The sequence below is a fragment of the Orycteropus afer genome, unplaced genomic scaffold (genome assembly GCF_000298275.1).
Source record: "Orycteropus afer afer isolate SDZICR_OR568_19922 unplaced genomic scaffold, OryAfe1.0 scaffold00132, whole genome shotgun sequence".
NCBI lineage: Eukaryota > Metazoa > Chordata > Mammalia > Tubulidentata > Orycteropodidae > Orycteropus > Orycteropus afer.
The window spans coordinates 7,116,277-7,140,558 of record NW_006921719.1 but is presented as its reverse complement, the minus strand read 5'-3'; the positions used below and the strand labels follow the sequence as shown (position 1 = coordinate 7,140,558).

At 39.2% G+C, this 24,282-nt stretch overlaps 1 protein-coding gene across 1 annotated transcript in view; it reads right to left on the bottom strand.

Annotated features, from left to right (window-relative positions):
- The window catches only part of CRTC3 (CREB regulated transcription coactivator 3), a 193,199-nt gene that overhangs the window by 71,085 nt on the left and 97,832 nt on the right, over positions 1-24,282 (bottom strand). The window contains exon 3 of the mRNA XM_007945137.2: positions 2,863-2,982. Within this exon, the coding sequence (XP_007943328.1) occupies positions 2,863-2,982 (120 nt within the window). The remainder of the gene's footprint in view (positions 1-2,862; positions 2,983-24,282) is intronic.

The following is a 24,282-nucleotide window of genomic DNA, read 5'->3' as shown; positions in this document are numbered from 1 at the left end:
TACATAGCACTTATTGCCATCAGAGTTACCTTCTTTTATTTTATTATTTTTTTATCTGTTTGCTGTCTGTTATCTCCCGCAGGACAGTAAATTCTAAGAAGGCAAGGAGTATGTCTATTTTGTTCACCACTGAGTCCTCAGTGCTTAGGACAGTGTCTGGCCCAAGCCCATTGCTATCGAGTTGATTCTGACTTCTAATGACTTTATAGGACAGAGAAGAACTGTCTCATAACATTTCCAAGGCTGCCTGTCTTCAAAGAAGCAGACTGCCACTTCTTTCTTCTGCAAAACAGCTGGTGGGTTTGAACTGCTAACCTTCTGGTTAGCAGTGGAACATCTAACCACTGTACCACCAGGCCTCCTCTGGCCCAAAGAAGGGACTAAAAATTATCTGCTGAATACAGAATTTCAAATGCTTGTGGAATCTAGACTTTCTGAAGCCACTGAGGCCAGATGACCCCCTGAAACTATTATCCTGAGGAAACCTTTAACCTTGAGTAGAAACTATGCCCTGAAGTAATATTTAAACCAAGGAATACTTTAGTCTAATCAGGAAACAATGTCTGCATTATACTCTTTTTAAATAATTATCTACCTGTGATCAAACTGACAACAGCAACTCTCGAAAGGATAGATGAGAAGCTGGAGGTGGGGTAGTGAGTTTGTGTTAATGATGGTGAAATAGTTTGGAAAAGATTGCTGAGAACAGTGGCACAACTTGAATGTAACCAATGTCACTGAATTGTTTGTGCAGAAATTGTCAAAGTGGTGTTATCTTTTGTTGTGTATATTTTCACACACACAAAAAAATAATAGTGAAAAAAAAATCTGTTGAATAAATGAACAAAGTGTCCCCTTACTTATCCTTCAAGGGTAAGTAGATTTTTCTTTAGGAAGCCATCTCTGACACCCCCACCAAATCTCGCTCAGGCTGCCCCTTCTATGAGCTCACACAGCCGCTGAGCTGCCTCAGTAACAGCACTTCACACTGACATGTGACCACTTTTTGCTTAGCTGTTTCTCCCAATGGACTACAAGCAACTCAAGGGCAGGACTATATTGTGTTCACTGGTAAATCTACAATGTCTAAAATGGTATGACATTATTAGAGACTTAACAAATCCTTTTCAATGAACCTTGTACCCTTTTTTCTTCACTCCCCTCCTCTTCTAAAATGTATTCCTTTGCTTAAAAAAGCTATGTGTTTATATATGTATTTAGACTATTTTAGAATATTATATATAATGTATAACATAATATAAAAAAGAGAGCAGCTACAAGAGAAATAAGGAGTTAGAAAAAAGATAAACTGTTAAATAAAGCAAACAAACACTTTAAGTCTTTTGCTGGAAAATTCCAAGCAAAGTAGACAATGCTTTGATGTATTACTCCACCCTCACATGTGTGACTTAGCTGAAGAATTGCCTGAATTTCCCTTTTCCTTTAGCATCCTACGTAAAAGTAATCACACATTCCAGAAAGGAATTCTTAAAATTATTAATCATCTTTACCTTTGCAGATAATGGCCACAAAATTAATATACAAAACTGGAAGTTAGGGTAGCTTGGAGAGGTGGGCAGAAGACGGGGGAGATATAAACATTCCCTGGGGTTATCATCCCTGCCTCCAAAGAGAAGATTATAAACCCTAAGGAGCTTGAGGGCAAGAAAAAGTAATGATTTCCTTTGTGCTCCCCCCATCCAATCCCTCACACAACACAGGGGCTCTCTTACACATGGCCCTAATCACTACTGACTGAACATGTATGGTATAGGGTTGGGAAGGAGCCTAGGAGCAGAAATTTGCGAGTCAGCATGACCTGAGCTGAATCTGGGCTTCTCCAACCTAAGCAGTGGAATTTTGGGCAAGTAACTTTGACATTCAGTTTCCTCACTGGAAAATGAGAGTTAAAAAGCTAAACTACTGAATGTGTGCTGAGGACTAAATGGCATGAATTGCCCAGCACAGTGCCTGGCATGGGTAGGTGCTTAGTAAACATGAGTGCCCTCCCCCACTTCCTGGTTTCTGGGCTTCTGAACCCAACTCTAACCTCATTGCCAGGAACTCAGATCTCTGCTATAAGACTCATTCCGCCTTTCTTCTTCCTCCACCCGTGTGTCTGGGTGATGGGAAGAGTGCAGTGAGGGCACAGGACCTCCTAGTGCACTTCTATGTTCTCTCCCACAAATTCCAGTTCAGTGCTATACCCCCAGAGCCCTTAGCTCAATGCTGGCTACAGAGCAGCCCTCATAACCTAGTAAGTACTGGGTAAATAAAATCGAGATATGAATTCACAATTTCCTTTTATTTATTTCTACTCAACAGCGTAGAGTTCAGCGTGAATATACATTACTATACAAGAATTTTCCTAAATATCAGGTTAATATTTTAGTTGTCATGCATTGAGTTTGAAATTCCACAAATTGAAAAGTATATGAAATTTCTTCTGTAAGTTCTAACAGCAGGAAGAGATCAAGAGAATACAAATAAATATCTATGTCTGTTTTAGTCAGTCTAATCTCTCTAAGCTGATTCAAAGTCAGGTTTAACTCTAAATTGGCTGGTTTCTGAAGAAAATACCAAGAATGATTTGCAATGGGCTGATTGCACGACGTTTATGTTCAGTTATTTCATTAAACTGAATTTTATTGATGCTTTCATAAAGTAAATACCTACAATGATCCTCCCAAATTTTGGCTGCAGAAGTGTTTCCAGTTGCCAGCTCATTTATTTTTATTGTCTCCTAGACATCAGATAAAATGCAGATTTCGAGACCAGAGGGGAATTCCAGAGAAGGTAAGTCCTGAAAAGCTTTTAAACATTTTTAAATTAACACTCCTCTCAGACAGTGAAAAAGGATATTTGTCGTCCTGGCTTGTCACCAGACCTTCGATGAAGGGGGTGGAAGCGGTTCCTGGCTGGTCTCTCCACCAGCCCATGATGACGGGTTCCCCGAACATTATCAGCTTGATGAAATGATGGCTGCAAAGAGAAGGAAAAAAGAGTTGGCCTGGGACCATTCACTATCTTGGAAACTGCCACTCACCCTCACAAACAATAATTAATGACAACAAATGAAAAGACTTATTTTATAATTTTACTATTGTATATTAGCATTTCTTGGATTGGGGTAAAGAAACTAATGTAGAACATGGAGCTATTTCTATATAATTACAGAATTTAGGATGTTAAAAATAAAGCTGTAAGAATGATACTATAAAAGTTGTCAAAATTAGGAGGTGGGGAATCAGGGGACTATGGATTCATATACCATAGCCCAGAAACTAGGATGTACATTTGAATTGTAAAAGACAAATATAAACTGACAAGACATGGGACACCTACAGACTACAGAGTATTTGTTCTGCACATTGTCTTTTTAAATCTTTGGTTTAATAGATAATGTTTAAAAATTCAGATTTGGAGCTTCTAGTAAAAAAAATCAGAACACCTTGGTCACACTGGTCCCACACATTTCCATGTGGCAACAATGGACTGAAGCTGGGAGTGGCTGGCCCTTATAGATGGGAGGCCCACTCTCAAGTTTTTAATCCTTACACCTGGACCACTTCACTGACTCATTATATGAGACATTTGCATTTGCAACTTTTGACTTAAAAAGGAGAAAAATAAATAATACTTAAATACAAATGGAAAATATGAAACTCATAACCCTCAAAACAGCACAAATGAAAGTATAAACAGATTGAAGATAAATTTATGGTCAATAAATCCACAATTCTTTGTTAAGGAATGCTTGGGGTATATTCTTAACATTTTTAGATTAAAAGGCAATGTTTTTGGTTGTCAAAGACCAAATCTTAGGCTGAGCCATTAAATGTAACGTAATGGGGCAATGTGGATGCAACATATGCAATAGATGCATTTGTGAAATATATGAAAATGGATTTTTTTAAGATAAACTGAATAATATATAAGATAGCTAGTTTACTATGAAAGGAATCCTATGATGGAATGTTTTCAAAGGATAGATTCCTTTAGCTAAGAATGGAACCCTAATTTTTCTGTGTCAAATATATACATTTTCATTTGGTAAAATCCAACACCCATTCCCGATCAAAACTTTCAGAAAATAGGAATAGAAGAAAAATTCTTCAACATAATAAAAGATACATACGCAAAACCAACAGGCAACATTATTCTCAATAGAGAGAGACTGAAAATACTCCCCTTGTGAACAGGAACCAGACAAGGAAGCCCTCTATCATCACTTCCATTCAATATTGTATTAGAAGTCCTAGTTAGGGCAATGAGGCAAAGAAGGAAAATAAAAGGCATACAAATCAGTAAAGAAGTAAAACTATTCCTATTTGCAGATGATATTATCCTATACATAGAAAACAAAGACACTCAGCTAGAAAACTACTGGAACTGAATGAAAGATTTAGCATAGTGGCAGAATACAAGATCAACATACAAAAATCAGCTGGGTTCCTCTACACCAGCAAAGAGCTCTGAAAAGGAAATAAGGAAATCAGTATAATTTACAATAGCTACCAAAAGATAAAATACTTGGGAATAAATCTGACCGAGGATACAAAAGACCTATAAAAGAAAACTACAAAACAGTATTACAAATAACTATAAGAGATCTACATACATGAAAAAACATACCATGGATAGGAAGACTGAGCATTGTAAAAATGTTAGTACTACCCAAAGCAATCTATATATTCAATGCAATTCTGATGGAGATTCTATCAGCATTCACTAAAGACATGGAAAAGCCAATCACTAATCTTACATGGAAAGGAAAGAGACCTTGAATAAGCAAAGCACTATTGAAGAAGAAGAACAAAGTAGCAGGTCTTACACTCTCCAATCTCAATACTAGACAGCCAGAGTAGTCAAAACAGCCTGGTATTGGTACAACAACAGACACACAGACCAGTGGAACAGAACTGAGAATCTAGAAATAGATCCATCTACCTGTGGTCAGCTGATCTTTGACAAAGGGCCAAGATTCATTAAATAGGGAAGAGACAGTCTCTAACAAATGGTGCTGGCAAAACTGGATATTCATTTGCAGAAAAATGAAACAAGATTTATACCTCACACCATATGCCAGAACTAACTCCAGATGGATCAAAGACTTAAATGTGAAACCTAATACTATAAAGTTCATCAAAACAAAAACGGGTAAACTTAGGGATCCTGATATATGGCATTAATAGGCTATCAAATATAAGTAAAAATGCACAAACAGCAGAAGATAAACTAGATGACTGGGACCTTCGAAAACTTAAATCTTATGCATATTAAAAGAGTTCTCCAAAAGAGTAAAATGAGAACCTACAGATTGGGAAAAAATATTCAGCAATGACATATATGACAAGGGACTTATCACTAAAATTTATAGAAAACTCTAACACCTCAACATCAAAAAGACAAACAGCCCAATTTTAAATTGGGCAGAAGACATAAAAAGACACTTCACCAAAGAATATATTCAACAAAACTGGAGATCCTGGATAGGGTGGGAGGAAAAACATGGAACAAAATTCAAAAACACAGTAACAACTAGAATTACTGGTCGGATGGAGTCTGGTGGGACCTCCAAGACTATGGCCCTGGGACACACTTTAGGCCTGGCATAAAACTCACGCCCAAGGGCTGGGTCTAAGCCCAATAGTTGTAAGACTTACATGCAGAACACCCAACCCAGGGTGATGCACCCACCTACTCTACGGAGATATACCCCTTGGAGCAATTGGTCACAGGGCACCAGAGGAAAAGCTGGACAGACAGGAGTGCATAACTAAGAAAGGCACAGGGATGGGGGTGGTCACTGGGAAGGGAGAGGAGGAGAGTGGGTTAGGGTTGGGGATAGTAATTGGGGAATGAAACCAAATGTACACAAACAGTTGAATGTAAAACAAATTCTGCTCTGTAAATTTGCACCCAAAGCACAATAATAAATAAAAGTGATTAATGGCAAAAAATAAAAAGACAGTCAAGAGGCCAACAAACATATGAAGAAATGATTACAATTAGCCATTCTCACTGCCATCGGGTTGGATCCGACTCATAACAACTCCTTCTTGGATTTCCGAGGAGGTATCACTATGGAAGTAGATTGCCCAACTTCCTTCTGAGGAGTGGCTGGTGGGTTTGAACCGCCAGACTTCTAGTTAGCAGTCAAATGCCTTCGGCACTACACCACCAGAGATATCATCTCACTCCAGCACTACTAGCAAAGTTTAACAAGACAGAAAATAACAAATGCTAGAGAGGATGTGGGAAGATTGTGACTCTCATACATTGCTGGTGGGACTGTAAAATGATACAACCACTATGGAAATTGGTATGGCAATTCCTAAAATAGTTGCAGTAGAAATACCATTTGATCCAGAAATCCCATTACTAGATATATATCCTAAAGAAGGGAGAGCCAGAATACAAATAGATATGTGCACACCAATATTTATCACAGCACTATTCACAATAGCAAAGAGATGGAAACACCTAAATGCCCAACTTCAAATGAACAGATAACCAAACTATGGTACATACACACAACAAAATACTGTGCAACACTAAAGAATAATGTAGAATCTGTGAAACAACTCATAATGTAGATGAACTTGGAGGAGACCATGCTGAGTGAAGTAAGTCAATCACGGAAGGTCAAATATTGTATAAGTCCATTATTGTAAAAAGTCAAGGAAAGGTTTACATATGGAAGATAACTTTCTTTGTTGGTTACCAGGGATGGAATAAAGGGGAAGAACAACTGCTAGATAAGTAAGAGAAAAATACTCATTTGGGTGAAGGAAAAGGCAATATACTACAAGTGAGTGATCACCACGATAACACTAAGGAAAAGCAAGACACAGAGAGGTGCACATCAGGTATGTTTAAGCCAAAGGGAATATACTCATGACCATATACAAGCTTGGCAGACCATATTTCTACATATATATTTGTATGTGCCGTAACAATGTCCATACATATAATTGCACTAACAGGGCAAAGTTATGATAACTTCTTGGCCACAGCCAAACACCAGGAGGGAGTGAATCACTGGGCCTGCGAGCTCAGGACCATGGTTGCAGGGGACATCATGCTCAATTGGCTTAACATACTACACTAAAAACATTGTCCTACTATATCCTATATCCTACTTAGGTAAGTAGCGACTGGTGTCTTAAAAGCTTGTGAGTGGCCATCCTAGATGCAACAATTGGTATCTCCTCATCTGGAACAAAGAAGAATGAAGAAAATCAAAGATTCATGGAAACAATTAGTCCAAGGGGCTAGTAACCACGTGAACCTCAACGCATATGAGCCTGAGACCAGAAGAACTAGATGGTGCCTGACTATCACTGTCAAGCACTCAGAAAGGGGTCAAAATAGGATATCCTGGATAGTGTGAGAGAAAAACATGGAACAAAACTCACAATCATAAAAAAAAAAAGACCAGGCCTTATTTCTACATTCATATTTATATGTGCTATAAGAATGTCCACATATAAAAGAGCTAAAAAGGGTCAAAGTTATGATAACTTCTTAGTCACAGCCAACCACCCTGAGGGAATGAGCAGTTGGACCTGGGGACTCGGGAACTTGGTTGCAGGGGACATCAAGCTCAATTGACATAACATACTATACAAAAACATTGTTCTACATCCCAGTTTGGTGATTAGTGACAGGGAGCTTAAAAACTTGCAAGCAGCCATTTAGATGTAACAATGGGTCTTCTCCTTGTCCACAGCAAAGACGAATGAAGAAAACCAAAGATGCATGGAAACAATCCGTCCAAGGGACTAGTAGACCACGTGATCCTCAGCCTCTATGACCAGGAGACCAGAAGAACGGGATGGTACCCGGCTACCACTGTCAACTATTCCAAAGGGTATTGGTACAGGAGATCCTGGATAGAATGTGACAGCAATGTGGAACAAAACTCAACTTCATTAAAAAAAGACCAGGTTTGCTGGTCTGATAGAGCCTGGTGAGTGAGACCCCTGAGACTATGGTGCTAGTTACTCTTCAGGTCTGGAACTGAATTCACTCCTGTGGCTTCCAGCCAAACAACAGACAGACATATGGGATGAACATTTACATCAGGTAGATACACTCCTTGGAGCGATCAATCATGCAAGAATAGAACACCAGTGTTTGCAAAGGGAGAGAGCTCAGGGTGCGGGAGTGTGTAGGAGGGAAGGACACAAGGAAGAGGTAACTACAGGGAAGAAGTGGTAAGAGAGCTGTTACACTGGGGAATTGCAGTCAATGTCATGAAACAAAACGTGTATGAACTGCTGTATGGAAAATGAATTTGCTCTGTAAACTTTTACCCAAATCACAATTTGTAATACATACATATATTCATATACACACACATATGCTTTTTCACATATTGGATTTGGAAATTACAGTTGACCCTTGGTATTCGCAGGGGAATCATTCCAGGACCTACCTGTCTTGTGAATACCAAAATCTGCTACTGCTCAAATCCCCTGTACAAAACAGCCTAGTATTTGCACATATCCTATGCATACATACTCCCATGTACTTTAAATCATCTCTACATTATTTATAATACCTAATACTCGACGGCACATAACAACAACAACAATACAATATAAATACTATGTAAATGTCCTTCTTAGCCTTTAAGGGATTGCTTTGACAACTTAATTGCTACCCAATATTTTTGATATACGGCTGGTTGAATCCATGGACGTGGAACCCAGAGATATGGAGGGCCATCTGTACTGTTTCTCCTGAGTGGACTGATTTTTTTTAAAAGAAGTATCTGGGCTAATCACTTAATGATCCCAATCTATTTTAACAATTCAAATCTATTAACTCCTAAAAACACAGTTCTCTATGAAGAACAACTTCCAGGCCTGAAAGAAAAATATTCATTGTTATAGGAAAAATGAATGTTAATCTCAGATAATATAGCATACTATTCTAGGAATATAATAAATTGAAATACCTGTGCTATTCTAGGGGATGCATCCTCTCAACACACTTTATTATCAGAAACCTAGTCACTATGCAAAATAAAATAAGAGATAGATGGCTTCATTCCAGGATAAAAGAAAAACCAGAATCTCTGTTAATATAATTACATATTGACTATATATATATTCACTAAGTGTATATATCTATAAGTATAAATAATTCTATATTCACTAATATTTCTATATTCACTAATGTGAATACAGAATTATATATATATAATTTATATATGTACAATTATATATTAACTGAAAAAAAAAAGCCAGTTGCCAGTGAGTCCACCCCAACTCATGGTAACAACAACTCATGGGGCCCCCATATGTGTCCCTATATGTAGAACTGTTCTCCACAAGATTTTCAATAGCTCAATTTTTTTTTTTTAATTTTATTTTGATTTGGGTGAAGATTTACAGAGTAAATTCACTTTTCATACAGCAGTTCACATAATATAATTTGTCTCATGTCATTGACCAAAATTTACAATGCAGCAGCTCCCCTCCCACTTCCTCCCCATAGTTACCTCCTCCCAGTGTCCATCCCTCCATACTCTTCTGTGCCCTGAGCTGTCTCCCTGTGCATAAGCAGCCCTTCCTTCTCCCATGATTGTTCTCTCCAGGGCGTGTGTCTACTTGAGGTAAATGTTTAATTCACATGCCTGTACTTTGTTTGGCTGGAAACCACAGGTGTGGCTTCAATTCCAGACCTGCAGGGCTCAATAGCTGAATTTTGGAAGTAGATCACCAGACCTTTCTTCCAAGGTGCCCCTTGGTGGACTGGAACCTCCAACCTTTCAGTAAGCAGCTGGGATCATTAACCGTTTGCACCATCTATATTCACTACACTAATGTTAGAGTGGTGGTAGTACAGTTCAGAGCAGCTGAGGGAGGAGACAGACCAGGAAGTGAGTGGAGCAGTTTGGAACAGCTAAGGGAGGTAAGACTGGGCAACCTACTTCTGTAGAGATACCACCTTGGAAACTCAAGGAGGGGTTGCTATGAGTTGGAATCGACTTGATGGCAGTGAATTTGTTCTTTTGTTTTTATAAGGGAGACAAACTTGTCTGTCAGTTTGTCTTATTGTGATGGCTTGCATGTTGCAAGGCTGAAGGCTATGCCACCAGTGTTTCAAATGCCAGCAGGGTTATCCACAGTGGATAGGTTTCAGTGGAGCTTCCAGACTAAGACAGACTCGAAAGGAAGAAGAGGCCACAACTTCTCAAAGAATTGGCCAGTGAAAATCTTATGACTAGCAGTGAAACACTGTCTATTACTGGAAAAATTTATGAACAGCCCTGTAACAATGTCCAATATAGTGCCAGAAGATGAACCCCTCAGGTTGAAGGGCACTCAAGATACAATTGGGGAAGAGATAACTCCTCATAGTAGAGCTGACCTTAATGAAGAGATTGAGTAAAGGTTTTGGGATCTCCATCTGCTGATGTGATATACTCAAAAAGAGAAATAACAGCTGCAAATATCCATTAATAACTGGAACATAGAATGTACTAAGTATGAATCTAGGAAAATTGGAATTTGTCAAAAATGAAATGGAACGCATAAAGATCAATATCCTAGGCATCAGTGAGCTGAAATGGACTGGTTTTGGCCATTTTGAATCAGACAACCATATTATCTACTATGCTGGGAATGACAAATTAAAGAGGAATGGTGTGGTATTCATCATCACAAAGAATATTTCAAGATCTATCCTGAAGTACAATGCTGTCAGAGATAGGATAGTATCTATACACCTACAAGGAAAACCAGTTAATACTACTATTACTCAAATTTATGCACTAACCACCAAAGCCAAAGATGAGGAAATTGAAGATTTTTACCAACTTCTACAGCCTGAAATTGACCAAACATGCAATCAAGATGTATTACTTATCCTACACAAAACATTGTTCCACATCCTACTTTGGCAAGTAGCAACTGGAATCTTAAAATCTTGCAAGCAGCCATCTAGATGCAAAGATGGGTCTCTTGGCAGCCATCTAGATGCAAAGATGGGTCGTCCAGAGCAAAGAAGAATGAAGAAAACCAAAGATGCATGGAAACAATTAGTCCAAGCGACTGGTACACCATGCAATCCTCAGCCTATACGACTATGAGACTAGAAAAACTAGATGGCACCCAGCTACCACTGTCAACCACTTGGAGGGGGATCTGTGTAGGAGATTCTGGACAGAGTAGGAGAACAATGTGGAACAAAACTCAAAATCATTGAAGAAAAAAAGGGGGGGGACAAGGTTTGCTGGTCTGATAGAGACTGATGGAACCACTGAGACTATGGCCCCTAGCTGCCCTTCAGGTCTGGAATTGAACCCACTCCTGTGGCTTCCAGTCAAACAAACGACAGGCATAGGAGCTGAACATTTACATTAGGTAGATATACTCCTTGAAGAAAACAATCATGGAAGAATAGAAGGGCTGTGTATGCAAAGGGAGACAGCTCAGGGGGCTGGAGTGCATGGAGGGAAGGACACAGGGAAGAAATAACTATGGGGAGGAAGTGGGAGGGGAGCTGTTGCATTGTGGGAGATTGTAGTCAATGTCATGAAACATGTATGTGAGCTGCTGTATGGAAAGTGAATTTGCTCTATAAACTTTCACCCAAATCACAATTTGGGGGGAAAAAAAAGAGGTATTTATTACCAGTGGTGACTGGAATGCAAAAGTTGGAAACAAAGAAGAATCAGCAGTAGTTGGAAAATACGGCCTTGGTGAAAGAAATAACGCTGGAGATCACATGACAGAATTTTGTGAGACCAACAACATATTCAATGCAAATACCTTTTTTCAACAATACAAATATAAGCAATACACATGGACTTCACCAGATTGAGTACACAGGAATCAAATTGACTACATCTGTGGCAAGAGGCAACAGAGAACCTCAATATCTTCAGCCAAAACAGGGCCAGGAACTGACTGTGGAACACACCATCAACTGGTCATATGCAAGTTCAAGTTGAAGCAGAAGACAATTAAAACAAGTCCACGAGAGCCAAAATATGACCTTGATTATATTCCTCCTGAATTTACAGATCATTTAAAGAACAGATTTGATGCATTGAACACCAATGACCAAAAGCCAGAGGAATTGTGGGATCACATCAAGAACACCATCCATGAAGAAAGCAAAAAGTCATTAAAAAGACAGGAAAGGAAGAAAAGACCAAAATGGATGTCAGAAGAGACTCTCAAACTTGCCCTTGAACACAGAGTAAAGCAAATGGAAGAATCGACAAGATAAAAGAGCTTAACAGAAGATTTCAAAGAGCAGCTTGAGAAAACAAAGTCAATTATTATAATGAAATGTGCAAAGATTTGGAATTAGAAAGCCAAAAGGGAAGAACATGGTCAGCATTTCTCAAGCTGAAAGAACTGAAGAAAAAATTTAAGCCCTGAGTTGCAATTTTGAATGATTATATGAGCAATATATTGAATGATGCAGGAAACTTCAAAAGAAGATGGAAGGAATACACAGAGTCACCGTACCAAAAAGATTTAGTCAATGTTCATCTATTTCAGGAGGTGGCATATGATCAAGAACCAATGGTACTGAAGGAAAGTCAAAGCTGCACTGAAGGAATTGGCAAAAACAAGGCTCCAGGAATGACGAAACACCCATTGAGATATTTCAACAAATGATGCTGCACTGGAGGCACTCATTCGGCTATGCCAAGAGATATGAAAGACAGCTACCTGGCCAACTGACTGGAAGAGATATGTGTATCTGTACCTATTCCGAAGAAAGGTGATCCCACAGTTGTGGAAATTATCGAACAAAATCATTAATATCACATGCAAGTAAAATCTTACTGACAATAATTCAAAAATGGTTATAGCAGCATATTGACAGAGAACTTCCAGAAATGCAAGCTGGATTCAGAAGAGGATGTGGAATGAGGGATATCACAGCTGATGTCAAGATGGATCTTGGCTGAAAGCAAATACCAGAAAGATGTTTAGTTGTGTTTTATTGACTACCCAAAAGCATTTGATTGTGTGGATCATAAACAATTCTGGATAACACTGACAAGAACAAGAATTCCAGGACAACTACTTGTACTCATGAGGAACCTGTACATAGACCAGGAGGCTGTTGTTCATAGAATGAGGGGATACTGCATGTTTTAAAATCAGGAAGAGAGTGTGTCAAGGTTATATCCTTTCACCTACTTGTTCAATCTGTATGCTGAACAAATAATCTGAGAAGCTGGACTACATAAAGAACATGGCATCAGGATTGGAGGAAGACTCATTAACAACCTATGATACACAGATGACACAACTTTGCTTGGTGAAAGTGAGAATGACTTGAAGCATTTACTGATGAAGATTGAAAATTACAGTCTGCAGTATGGATTAAACCTCAATATAAAGATAACAAAAATCCTCACAACTGGACCAATAAGGAGCATCATGATAAATGGAGAAAAGATCGAAGTTGTCAAAGACTTCATATTACTTGGTTCTATAATTAATACTAATGGAAGCAGCACTCAAGACATCAGACAACGTATTGCATTGGGCATATCTGCTACAACAGATCTTGTTTAAAGTGCTGAAGAGTAAAGATATCTCCTTGAAGATTAAGGTGTGGCTAACCCAAGCCATGGTATTTTCAACTGTCTCATGTGCATTTGAGAGCTGGATAATGAATAAGGAAGACCAAAGAAGAGTGTGGTCTTCTTTGAGTGTGGTGTTGGCAAAGAATACTGAGAACACCATGGACTGCTAAAAGAACTAACAAATATGTCCTAGAAGAAGTGCAGCCTGAATGCTTCTTGGAAGTGAGAATGGCCAGACTTCATCTCACCTACTTTGGTCATGTTGTCAGAAGGGATCATTCCCTGGAGAAGGATATCATGCTTGGTAAAGTGGGGGGTCAACAAAAAAGGGGAAGGCCCTCAAATAAGATGGATTGATACAGTGGCTGCAACAATGGGCTCCAAGATAGCAAGGACAGTGAGGCTGGCACAGGACTGGGCAGTGTTTCGTTCTGTTGTGTACAGGGTTCGTTATGAGTTGGAGGTGACTCAACGGCATCTAACAACAACATTAAATGTACCTGAAAACAACATTTTCATCCAGTTTTTAAGCACAGCTACCACCAGACTGGGATCCCAGAGGCTAGTCTACAGAGCTGGGACTAAGGGCCTTTACAAGGAATTCCAAAAAGCAGAAAACTCTTGAAATGTTTTCTACACCGCCTATTATACATATACTAATTACTTACACTTGCTGTTTTGCATTAACCCCTGATGGCCCAGATTCTGTATTATCACTGGGCCTCTTTTTGAGGCAATAGTCTCTACTTAAATATGATGTTTTCTTCTCTTCCTCACTATAGCCCAACCTCAACTCTGTACCAATATCATATCTCACCTGAATCCAAACTATATTTGGCTTTATCCTTTTTAGTTCACAGGGACCTGCCTTGCTTATCAAATGAGTCACAAAAGTTGCTCAATCTAGAAGCTAAGGGTTGAAGGAGGCTTAAGAGCAAAAAAGTTTATCAAACACCATGTTTGGTTCTTGGTTTAAGTCTCTGGGCCCCAAAATGTATTAGTGGCAAATGGACATGATTCCCTGTTCCCATCAACTTCCACTCTCTTTCTTGCAAAGAGCTAAAATTCTGTTATTCAAAAATACATTAATTAAATTAGCTTTAAAACATAAAAAGAAATAAACAGGACTTCCGGTAAGATGGAGGAATAGGCAGACAAGTGACACAAACCCTTTTCAACAAAGAAAAGAAAAACCAATTGTCAGAATACAGAAGATAATCCTGGAACCCTAATCTTTGAAAGGAACTATATAGAAGTGGATTAGGCACCAACTAGTGGAAAAACCTGAAAAAAAAACAGTGAATACAGAGACGGTTGGAGCTGCAGACTGTCAGCTACTCTGACAACACCAATAGCCTGAATATTTCCAAGTTGATTCCAATTGACCTAAAGATCAGTCCCGGTCATCAAGGGCTGCAGGAACAACTGCTCTGGTGGCCTATGACTAGGAAGGGAAACAGTAAGGAGGGAGACAACCTGAGCTGTGGACTTTTTGCTGTCTGGAGGGCGCAGCCATTTTGATTGTTTACACATGGAAGCCATTTTAAATGTTCACAAGCGGTGGCCATTTTGGATATTTAAAGTGACCGAGGGCGCAGCCATTATGAATGTTTACAAGCAGGGGCCATTTTGGATATTTAAAGTGACCGAGGGCACAGCCATTTTGAATGTTTACAAGTGGCAACCATTTTGGATTTTAAAGTGATAGCATTCTCATTCGGATTCCAGGGACCTAAGAACAGGCTCTGTTTGCCAGGGTCGGCAAGGACATACGAGAGGCTGACATCGGAAAGGAGACAGGTGGTGAGTGTACAAGTGCTGTCAACTAGTGAATACAGGAGCACAGCACAGTACCCTGCCAGTATAGATAACATACAAAGAAAACGAAAATTGTGAGCAAGTCACTCCAACATATAATCACCAACTAAATATGAACACAAAAACGTCACAATGCCTCAGAGACAACAGAGCATCACAATCCACACAAACAAGCAAGATAAAGCAGGAGAAACAAGGGACCAGGATACAGACCCAAAACACATCCCTCAGGAAGACGCAGCACTGGAACTCCCTAATAAGGAATAAAAAAGAATTATATTTAGGTATCTTCAAAGGATTGAGAGACAGACCAAGGAAAATACAGACAAAACCCTAGAAGAATTTTGGAAGAAAATACAAGAACAAAATTACAAAATAAGTGAAAAATTAGAAATGGTTCTAAACCCACAGATAGAAATCCAGAAAATTAAAACTAAATAGTCAGAAATAGATAGCACATTGAAAGGGCAAAGGAGTAGAACTGATGCAATGGAAGACAGAATTAATGAGACTGAAGACAAATACCTGCATACTTCTTTGGAAAGTGATTAATCAGAAAAAAGATTAAAACAAAATGAAGAAAGCCTAAGGTTCATGTGGGATACCATCAAAAGGAATAACCTACATGTCATTGGAATTCCAGAACAGGAAGAGAAAAATAAAACCACTGAGAAAATTGTCAAAGATTTGTTGGAGGAGAATGTCCCTGATATGCTGAAAGATGAGAATATATCCATTCAGGAAGTTCAACAAACCCCAAAGAGGATAGATCCCAAAAGAAAATCACCTAGACATATCACCATCAAACTCACCAAAACCAAAGACAAAGAAAGATTCACGAGAGCAGCATGGGAAAAACGAAAAGTTACCTACAAAGGGCAACCAATAAGACTAAGCTCGGATTTCTCGACAGAAACCATGCAGGTGAGAAGATAGTGGGATGGTATATATAAAACACTGAAAGAGAAAAATTTCCAACCAAGAATTGTGTACCCAGCAAAACTGTCCCTCAAATATGATAGTGAAATTAGGACATTTCCAGATAAGCAGAAATTAAGGGAATTTGTTAAAACCAGACCAACCTTACAAGAGATACTAAAGGGAGTTCATTGGACAGAGAAGCAGCAACAACCAACAACAACTGACCATTAAACACATGATGATATAACCCAGAAACCAACCCAGCTATGGAAGTATCCAAAGTAAATAAGCCAACTAGACTGTAAACAGGGAACCAGAGACACCAACCAACAAATGAGGACAACTACAAACCAAAAAGAGGGAAAAAAAAAAATCTGTGCCATTACAGAACTTCCAGATGGTAGGGAAGTCAAGACAACTACAAGATAGAACAGACTGTTCTACACTTGGGAAGAAAACTATAAATCACAGGGTAACCTCAAAGAAAAATGATAAACCTTCACATCAAAATAAAAAAGAGGACCAGCATAAATATTCAGCAAATACTAAAACAATAGCAATGAAGGAAGTGATAACATGATTCATAAACAAAACGAGCTCAGCATAGAAAATTATATGGAACAAAGAAATCAACACAATGAAAAAGCACATGACAAAAATGACAGCAACAATTTCATATTTTCTGATAATTACATATCTGGCAAGGGACTTATCTCTAAGATTGATGGAAAACTCCAACACCTCAACACCAAAGGAATTAACAATCCAATTGAAAAATGGGCAGAAGATATGAATAGACACTTCATCAAGGAGGATATTCAAGTGGTCAGCTAATACATGAAAAGATGCTCACAATCATTGGCTATCAGAGAGATGTAAATCAAAACGACAATGAAATATACCATCTCACTCCAGCACTGATGGCAAGGTTCAATGAGACAGAAAATAACAAATGCTGGTGGGGATGTGGAGAGAATGGGACTTTCATACACTGCTTGTGTAACTGTGAAGTGACACAACCACTGTGGAAAGCTATATGGTGATTCCTTAGAAAGTTGGAATTGGAGATACCATTTGACCCAGCAATCCCATTACTAGGTTTATATTCTAGAGAGGTGAGAGCCAGGATAAGACCAGAGATATGCACGGTCATGTTCATTACAGCACTATTTACAATAGAAAAAAGATGAAAACAACCTACGTGCCCATCAGCGGAAGATTGGATGACCAAACCATGGTACATACACATAATGGAATGCTATGCAGCACTAAAGAATAATGTAGAGTTTGCAAAATACTGCATAATACTGATGAACTTGGAGGACATTATGCTGAGTGAAATAAGTGAATCACAGAAGGACAAATATAGTATTAGTTCATTGTTGTGGAGGAGCAAGGAAAGGTTTATATATGGAGGGAAACTTTCTTTGTTGGTTGCGAAGGGTAGGAGGCAAGGGGAAGGAACACTACAAAAAAAAAGTGCATTGAACCATGTCACTTTAGTTTTGTGTATTTCACTGTACATAAATTATATTTCAATAAAATGCATTAAAAAAAGAAATAAACATAAAAGACATTAAAAAACAAACATAGAAAGAAACTGCTACCCAGAAGACAAAGTGTGTCATTTTTTTTCCTGTTCTTTTTCAAGTTTTATCTGTATGTAGTTTTTCCATGGTTATATTCGTGGAAATTCCAGAACACAAAATTGTGCTCATGAGGAACCTGTACATAGACCAAGAGGTAGTCGTTCAAACAGAAGAAGGGGATATAGCATGGTTTAAAATCAGGAAAGGTGTGCATGAGAGCTGTGTCTTTTCACCATACTTACTCAATCTGTATGCTGAACAAATAATCCTAGAAGGTGGACTATATGAAGAACACAGCAGCAGGATTGTAGGAAGACTCATTAACAACTTGAGATATGAAGATGACACAACCTTGCTTGCTGGTTATGAAGATTACTTGAAGCACTTACAAAAGAAGATCAAAAACTATAGCCTTCAAAATGGATTACAACTCAACATAAAGAAAACAAAAATCCTCACAACTGGACCAATAAGCAACATCATGATAAACAGACGAAAGACTGAAGTCTAGGATTTCATTTTACTTGGATTCACAATCAATGCCCATAGAAGCAGTAATCAAGAAATCAAATGATGCATTGCACTGAGAAAATCTGCTGCAAAAGACCTCTTTTAAGTGTTGAAAAGCAAAAATGTCACTTTGAGGATTAAGGTGCATCTGAGCCAAGCTGTGATATTCTCAATCACCTCACATACATGTGAAAGTTGGACAATGAATAAGGAAGATATAAGAAGAACTGATTCCTTTTTTTCCCTCCCCTCCCCTCCCACCCCTGGTAACCAACAAAGAAACTTTCCTTCCATAGATAAACTTTTCCTTGACTTTTACAATAACGGACTAATAACAGTATTTGTCCTTTTGTGATTGACTTAAGGAACTGATGCCTTTAAATTATGGTATTGGAGAAGAATATCAAATATACCACCGAATGCCAGAAAAACAAACAAGTATGTCTTGGAAGAAGTACAGCCTGGCTGCTCCTTACAAGTGAGGATGGTAAGACTTCATATCATTTACTTTAGACATGTAATCAGGAGGGACCGGTCTCTGGAGAAGGATATTATGCTTGGTAAAGTAGAGGGTCAGTGAAAAAGAGGAAGCCCCTCAATGAGATGGATTGACACAGTGGTTACAACAGTGGGCTCAAGCAAAGCAACGATCGTAAGGACGGCACAGGTCCAGGCAATGTTACATTCTATTGTATATAGGGTTGCTAAGTCAGAATCAACTCAATGACACCTAACAACAACACCCAGAGTATGTATGTATATATGTATGTATATATACAAAAACCAAAGCCACTGCCATCAAGTTGATTCTGACTCATAGCCACCCCCATTCGATTTCTGAGGTGGTAGATCTTTACGGAAGTAGATTGCCTGGTCTTGCTTCTGTGGAGTGGCTGGTGGGTTTGAACCACCAACCTTCTGGTTATCTGTTTAGCAGTCAGATGTCTTAGGCACTGTGCTACCAGAGCTATACACATGTTGTTGTTGTTGTTATGTGCCGTTGAATCGGACCCGACTCATAGTGACCCCTCCTTGGGTTTCCGAGGCGGTGTACATATATATATATATATCAATATACATAGATATCCTATATTTTTGCAATACATTTTCTGTACTTAACATTCTTTCATAAACAACCTTCCATATGCTGTATAATCCTTACATTTATCAATTCAGTAAGTGCCCTGGGAATGGGAATGCTGTTAGTGACACATTGAGGTAATGAAGAGAAGTTGGCGTCAATAGCCTGGTAGTGAGGTTTAACATCAGCAGGCTCAAAAACAAATAGCAGTGAAGGAGTAGGCTATTAAATTGTTTCACACTGTAATTTAGTTGCTGGGCTGACTAAGTGGTAACCCGAGGTGGGCAAAGGTGTATTCTGGGCACCTTAAGGGAGAATAAAGTGAAAGTAGAACATAGTCTAAACACCAAGGTTCCATGGATCTCAGCAGTCAACAGCAATGAGGCAGGGGGTGAGAGAGGGAAGGGTGATACTCCAATCAGCAAGTAGACAGCTACAGCTTCAATTTCTGTGGTTGGGCTTGGTGAGGTGGAGACATATCCAAAGCAGTTCAAGGTATTCTGGGCAACTGGATGTCCACTTGCAGAAAGTCCCAGTCTTGACTCTCCTTACTTTTCAGGATTGCAGGCTCCTGATTGTTTCTGAAAACATCTCTATATGGATAGCAAATTGGACCTGGTATGCAAGTACTAGGTGACCAATAGGATGGAAGTGACAGCAGATGATGATACAGAATTCTTTTTGAGATGAAATGGACATGTGGATCTTCCAAAAGAAGTAGAGTGGTGGATTGCCAGGCAGAGCTAGTGGTAGACAATACCATACTCTCAGAGTGTCCCACAAGAGACTAAGATCTCAGGTAGGCATCTTTATGTGTAGGCACCCCTCTGCTGCCCTTGCCATGTCACCTCTGACAGCTTCAGCCTAGGACAAATGGCTGAAAAGTTACAGCTGGGTTTTTTACCTCTCCTCAGGGCAAAATTACTTCCTCTAATCTAGATACCATTGATCTATCAATGTAACCAATATTTACATTAATTCTTTCAGCAGGTGTACCACATTGCTGGCATATCATTAAGTCTGTGGTTAATTAAAAACCCCAGATCTTTCTCACATTATTAGTAAACCACAAGCAGATTCCTACTAAGCCTAAGTTTAGTCAAGAAGTGAGCTGAAGTCTCAGAGTCAGAGAGCTGTCTATTGTCAACTCAAGAAGATAACCGTTATTAAAAGCATACATGCTACAGTGTATTCTTTATGTGTAAACTACCTAGCCACACTTTCTCTTCTGCAGCAAAACAGAGAAATAAATTCTAGCATATGGTTATATTTCTACAAAAAGTTATTAAAAGCAGGAAAAACGTAATTTTCAAAGCCCTCCAAGTGAAATATGGATTTCTAAACACTAATAGAATGATCAAATACATCCTTGCATGTGAGGAGCTCTGTTAGTTACTGTTGCTGTTATGTGCCATCAAGTTGGACCTGACATATAGTAAGGAGCTCTATTAAGTTTTTTAAAAATACACGAAAAACTTTTACCCGAATCACAATAGAAGTAATATATATGGACCAAAAACGTGAGGAAGACCTTTCTAAAGTCTTGATCCAGAACATTTTTTTGCTGCTGCTTCCTCAGCATCTTTACAAAGCGGTGCCTAATCAACATTCTCAAACAACAGAAACAATTCTTCATAGCTTTCAACAGCTTCATTTGTAGACATGATGATGACTAGAGATCAAGGGGGGAAAAAAGTCCCTAGAAGGATAAGAAATACTTTTACGGCATACCCCTGCCAATCCTAGATATGTGTGGCAGGAAGCTATGGTGTTACAGTGAAACTACACTGGAGTGCGATGTCACGATTTTATGGCAAGACAACGTGTCAGTCTGAACTAGGGGTCATTTATGTGGCAATTTCAACCAGCTCAATGACAAACCAAACCTCTAAAGAGCAAAAATAGGTAAGAAACCTAGAAGAAAGCACTTAGAAGGGGAGCTCCTCAAGCTCCCAATTACACTTAACCTAAGCCTAATAAAATAGACCATATCATTGTCTAGCCCGCAAAAAAAAAAAACAAGCTTACTACCATCAAGTCAATTTCGACTCATAGCAACCCCCATTGGGTTTCTGAGGCTGTAAATCTTTATGGAAGTTTGTTTTCTTTTTGCCCCATCTGCCTTTCACGGAGCGGCTGGTGTGTTTGAACCACTGACCTTCTGGCTAGCAACCAAATGCCTTATCCACTACGCCACCAGAGCTCCTTTTTCCAGTCACAGCAGGTGAGGACAAAGTGGGGATGGGCAAAGAAGGAAAGAAGGAGGGGCACTGCTGGCTTGTTAGAGTGAGATGTGGGAATAAAGTAAGGATTGTTGATCACAGTGGGACCCAGGAATCCCTCCACAGATAAGAAAGCGAAATCCAGAGGGTTTAAGTGATTGTTCTCAAGGTCAACAGATGGTTTATAAGAGCCTGGAAACTTAAATTCAGGATTCTGAGCCTCATTCATTACTCTCTTCACTTTGCCATTTTGCCTCCTTTGCTAAATAAAACAACAGCAAAAATCACTGAGTCAACTCTGACGCATGGTAACCCGATGTATGTGTGAGAGAGTAGAACTGTGCTCTACAAAGTTTTCAGTGTCTGATTTTTTGGAAGCAGTCCGCCAAGCCTTTCTTCCGAGGCAGCACGTCTTAGAGGACTCGAACCACCAAACTTTTGGTTAGCAGCCACGCACGCAAACCACTTCTGCTAAATCATCACTCAACGACATGCACAGAGTGGTGAAATATTTGAGTCATCCAACAAGCAAGTCCTTAGCTGAGGTTAAGCAAAGTGCTAATCTTTCTTCTTTTTTTCACCTCTCATACCATAAACAAGTGTCCTTTTCACAGTCTATTTAGTGCCACATTTTTTGTATTTTTGGGTTTTCTGTTTGTGATTTGGCTGCTGAAAATGGCTCACAAGCATAGTGCTAAAGTGCTGCCTAGTATTCCTAAACACAAGAAGGCTCTGATGTGTCTTATGAAGAAAATACATGTGTAGAAAAAGTTTGTTCAGGCAGGAGTTATAGTGCTGCTTGCTGTGAGTTCTATGTTAATGAATCAACAATATGTATTAAACACAGTGTCTTCAAACAGAAACACACATAAAACAAGGTTATGCACTGTTTGGATGAAAAGTTTGTGACCACAGGCTTGCAGGAACCTAACCCCAGAATTTGTCCCCTACGAACAATGGTTCAGTGTAACTACTGCAAGTAACAAGAACTGACATTATTTTATAAATGGTTAGCTAAAAGCCTCCATTTATTGATCAAATTGTGTTTCCTCCTATGCATAAAAAGCAATCTCAATCATTTAAAATTCCTATATACATATATTTGGGCTCACCTATGTTTTCCACCTCCCCAGTAGAGGGTAGGAGATTGGTTGGAAGTTTGGTAGAGAATGTATTCAATAGGGTGAGTTAGAAGAGCTAGGTGCTGAAAATGGTTTTTGATTGACAATCCAAATCCACCCAGCAGCTCCACAGAAAAGCATGGCAAACTTTCTGTGAAGATTACAGCCAAGAAAAACCCTATGGGGCAGTTCTACTCTGCAAACATGGAGTCAGCATGAGTCAGGGGCCGATTCATGCACTTGGCCCTGATCTCATATTTATGCTCATTTTGCTCTATAGGACCTCCAACTTGCCTGTAATGGTGTTTAGGTCTTCTTTAGTTTACTTCTTTATTTGGTAAATGCCTGAAAGACTGAACCCTAATTACTGAGGGTCTTTGTTTCTTGAAGAAGAGTGGAGAATTAACAAGCTTAGGAAGTAAGGCAGGTTTCTTGAGCTTGCAGAGCTTTTTATTTATATTCAAGTTCTAGCTAATGAAAGATATTAGATGTTATAGCCCTCTTTTTTTAGGGCAAACCTAACAAAGAAACAACTGTTCCTCTCTTGAAAACCCAGTGGGAGATCACTTCCTCAACAGCCAGTGTCTCCTTTGGTTCTCATGATGAGGGAAGGGAATCGGTAAAGACTTGTACACAACAACGAAGATGCTATTAATTCACTGCCTTGGGGTTAAATAAATCATCTTACTTTATAAATTGAGCAGAATAAAAAGGATTACATAGCTTAGTTAAATCACCAAATCCATTGCCTTAGAGTAGATTCCAACTCATGGTCACCCTGTAGGATAGAACTACCCCATAGGGTTTCCAAGGTTAAAAATCTTTATGGAAGCAGACTACCACATCTTTCTTTCACAGAGTGGCTAGTGGGTTCCAACCACTGACCTTTTGGTTAGCAACTGAGCACTTAATCAGTGTACCACCAAGGCTCCTTTAGCTTGGTTAGGGACTATATTTATATCACCATCAAAAAACAAACAAACAAAAAGCTTATGAGCAGTTCAAAATACTTTACAAATCTCCAGGGTCAGACCTGACAGTGCTCTGCAAGCCCTCCTTACCTGCAGCTCCCCAGTCTCTATCTTCTCCCTCTGTGGTGTCAGTCAGTATTGGGCAGTAGTTAGTGTTATGTACACAAGAAGGCAGGGTCTTAAGTTCACAAAACTCCATTAAGGCTCCTAATCGTTCTGGAAGTGTGATAGTTGGAGCTGTGTGTCAACTTGGCTGGACCACAATTCTGTGTGGTTTGAGCTGTTGTGGTGTGGTTGTTCTCATGATGGGATCAGATGACTATGTTCTGAGTGTCCAATCTGTTGAAAGGGAGTTTCCCTAGGGGTATGGCCTGCTTCCATTATATCCAAGGACATCCTGGGAAGAGAGACATTCTTCTGTGGATCGGGATTCTGTTGTGCTGCCTACAACTGTCCATGAGTGAACAGTCCACCAT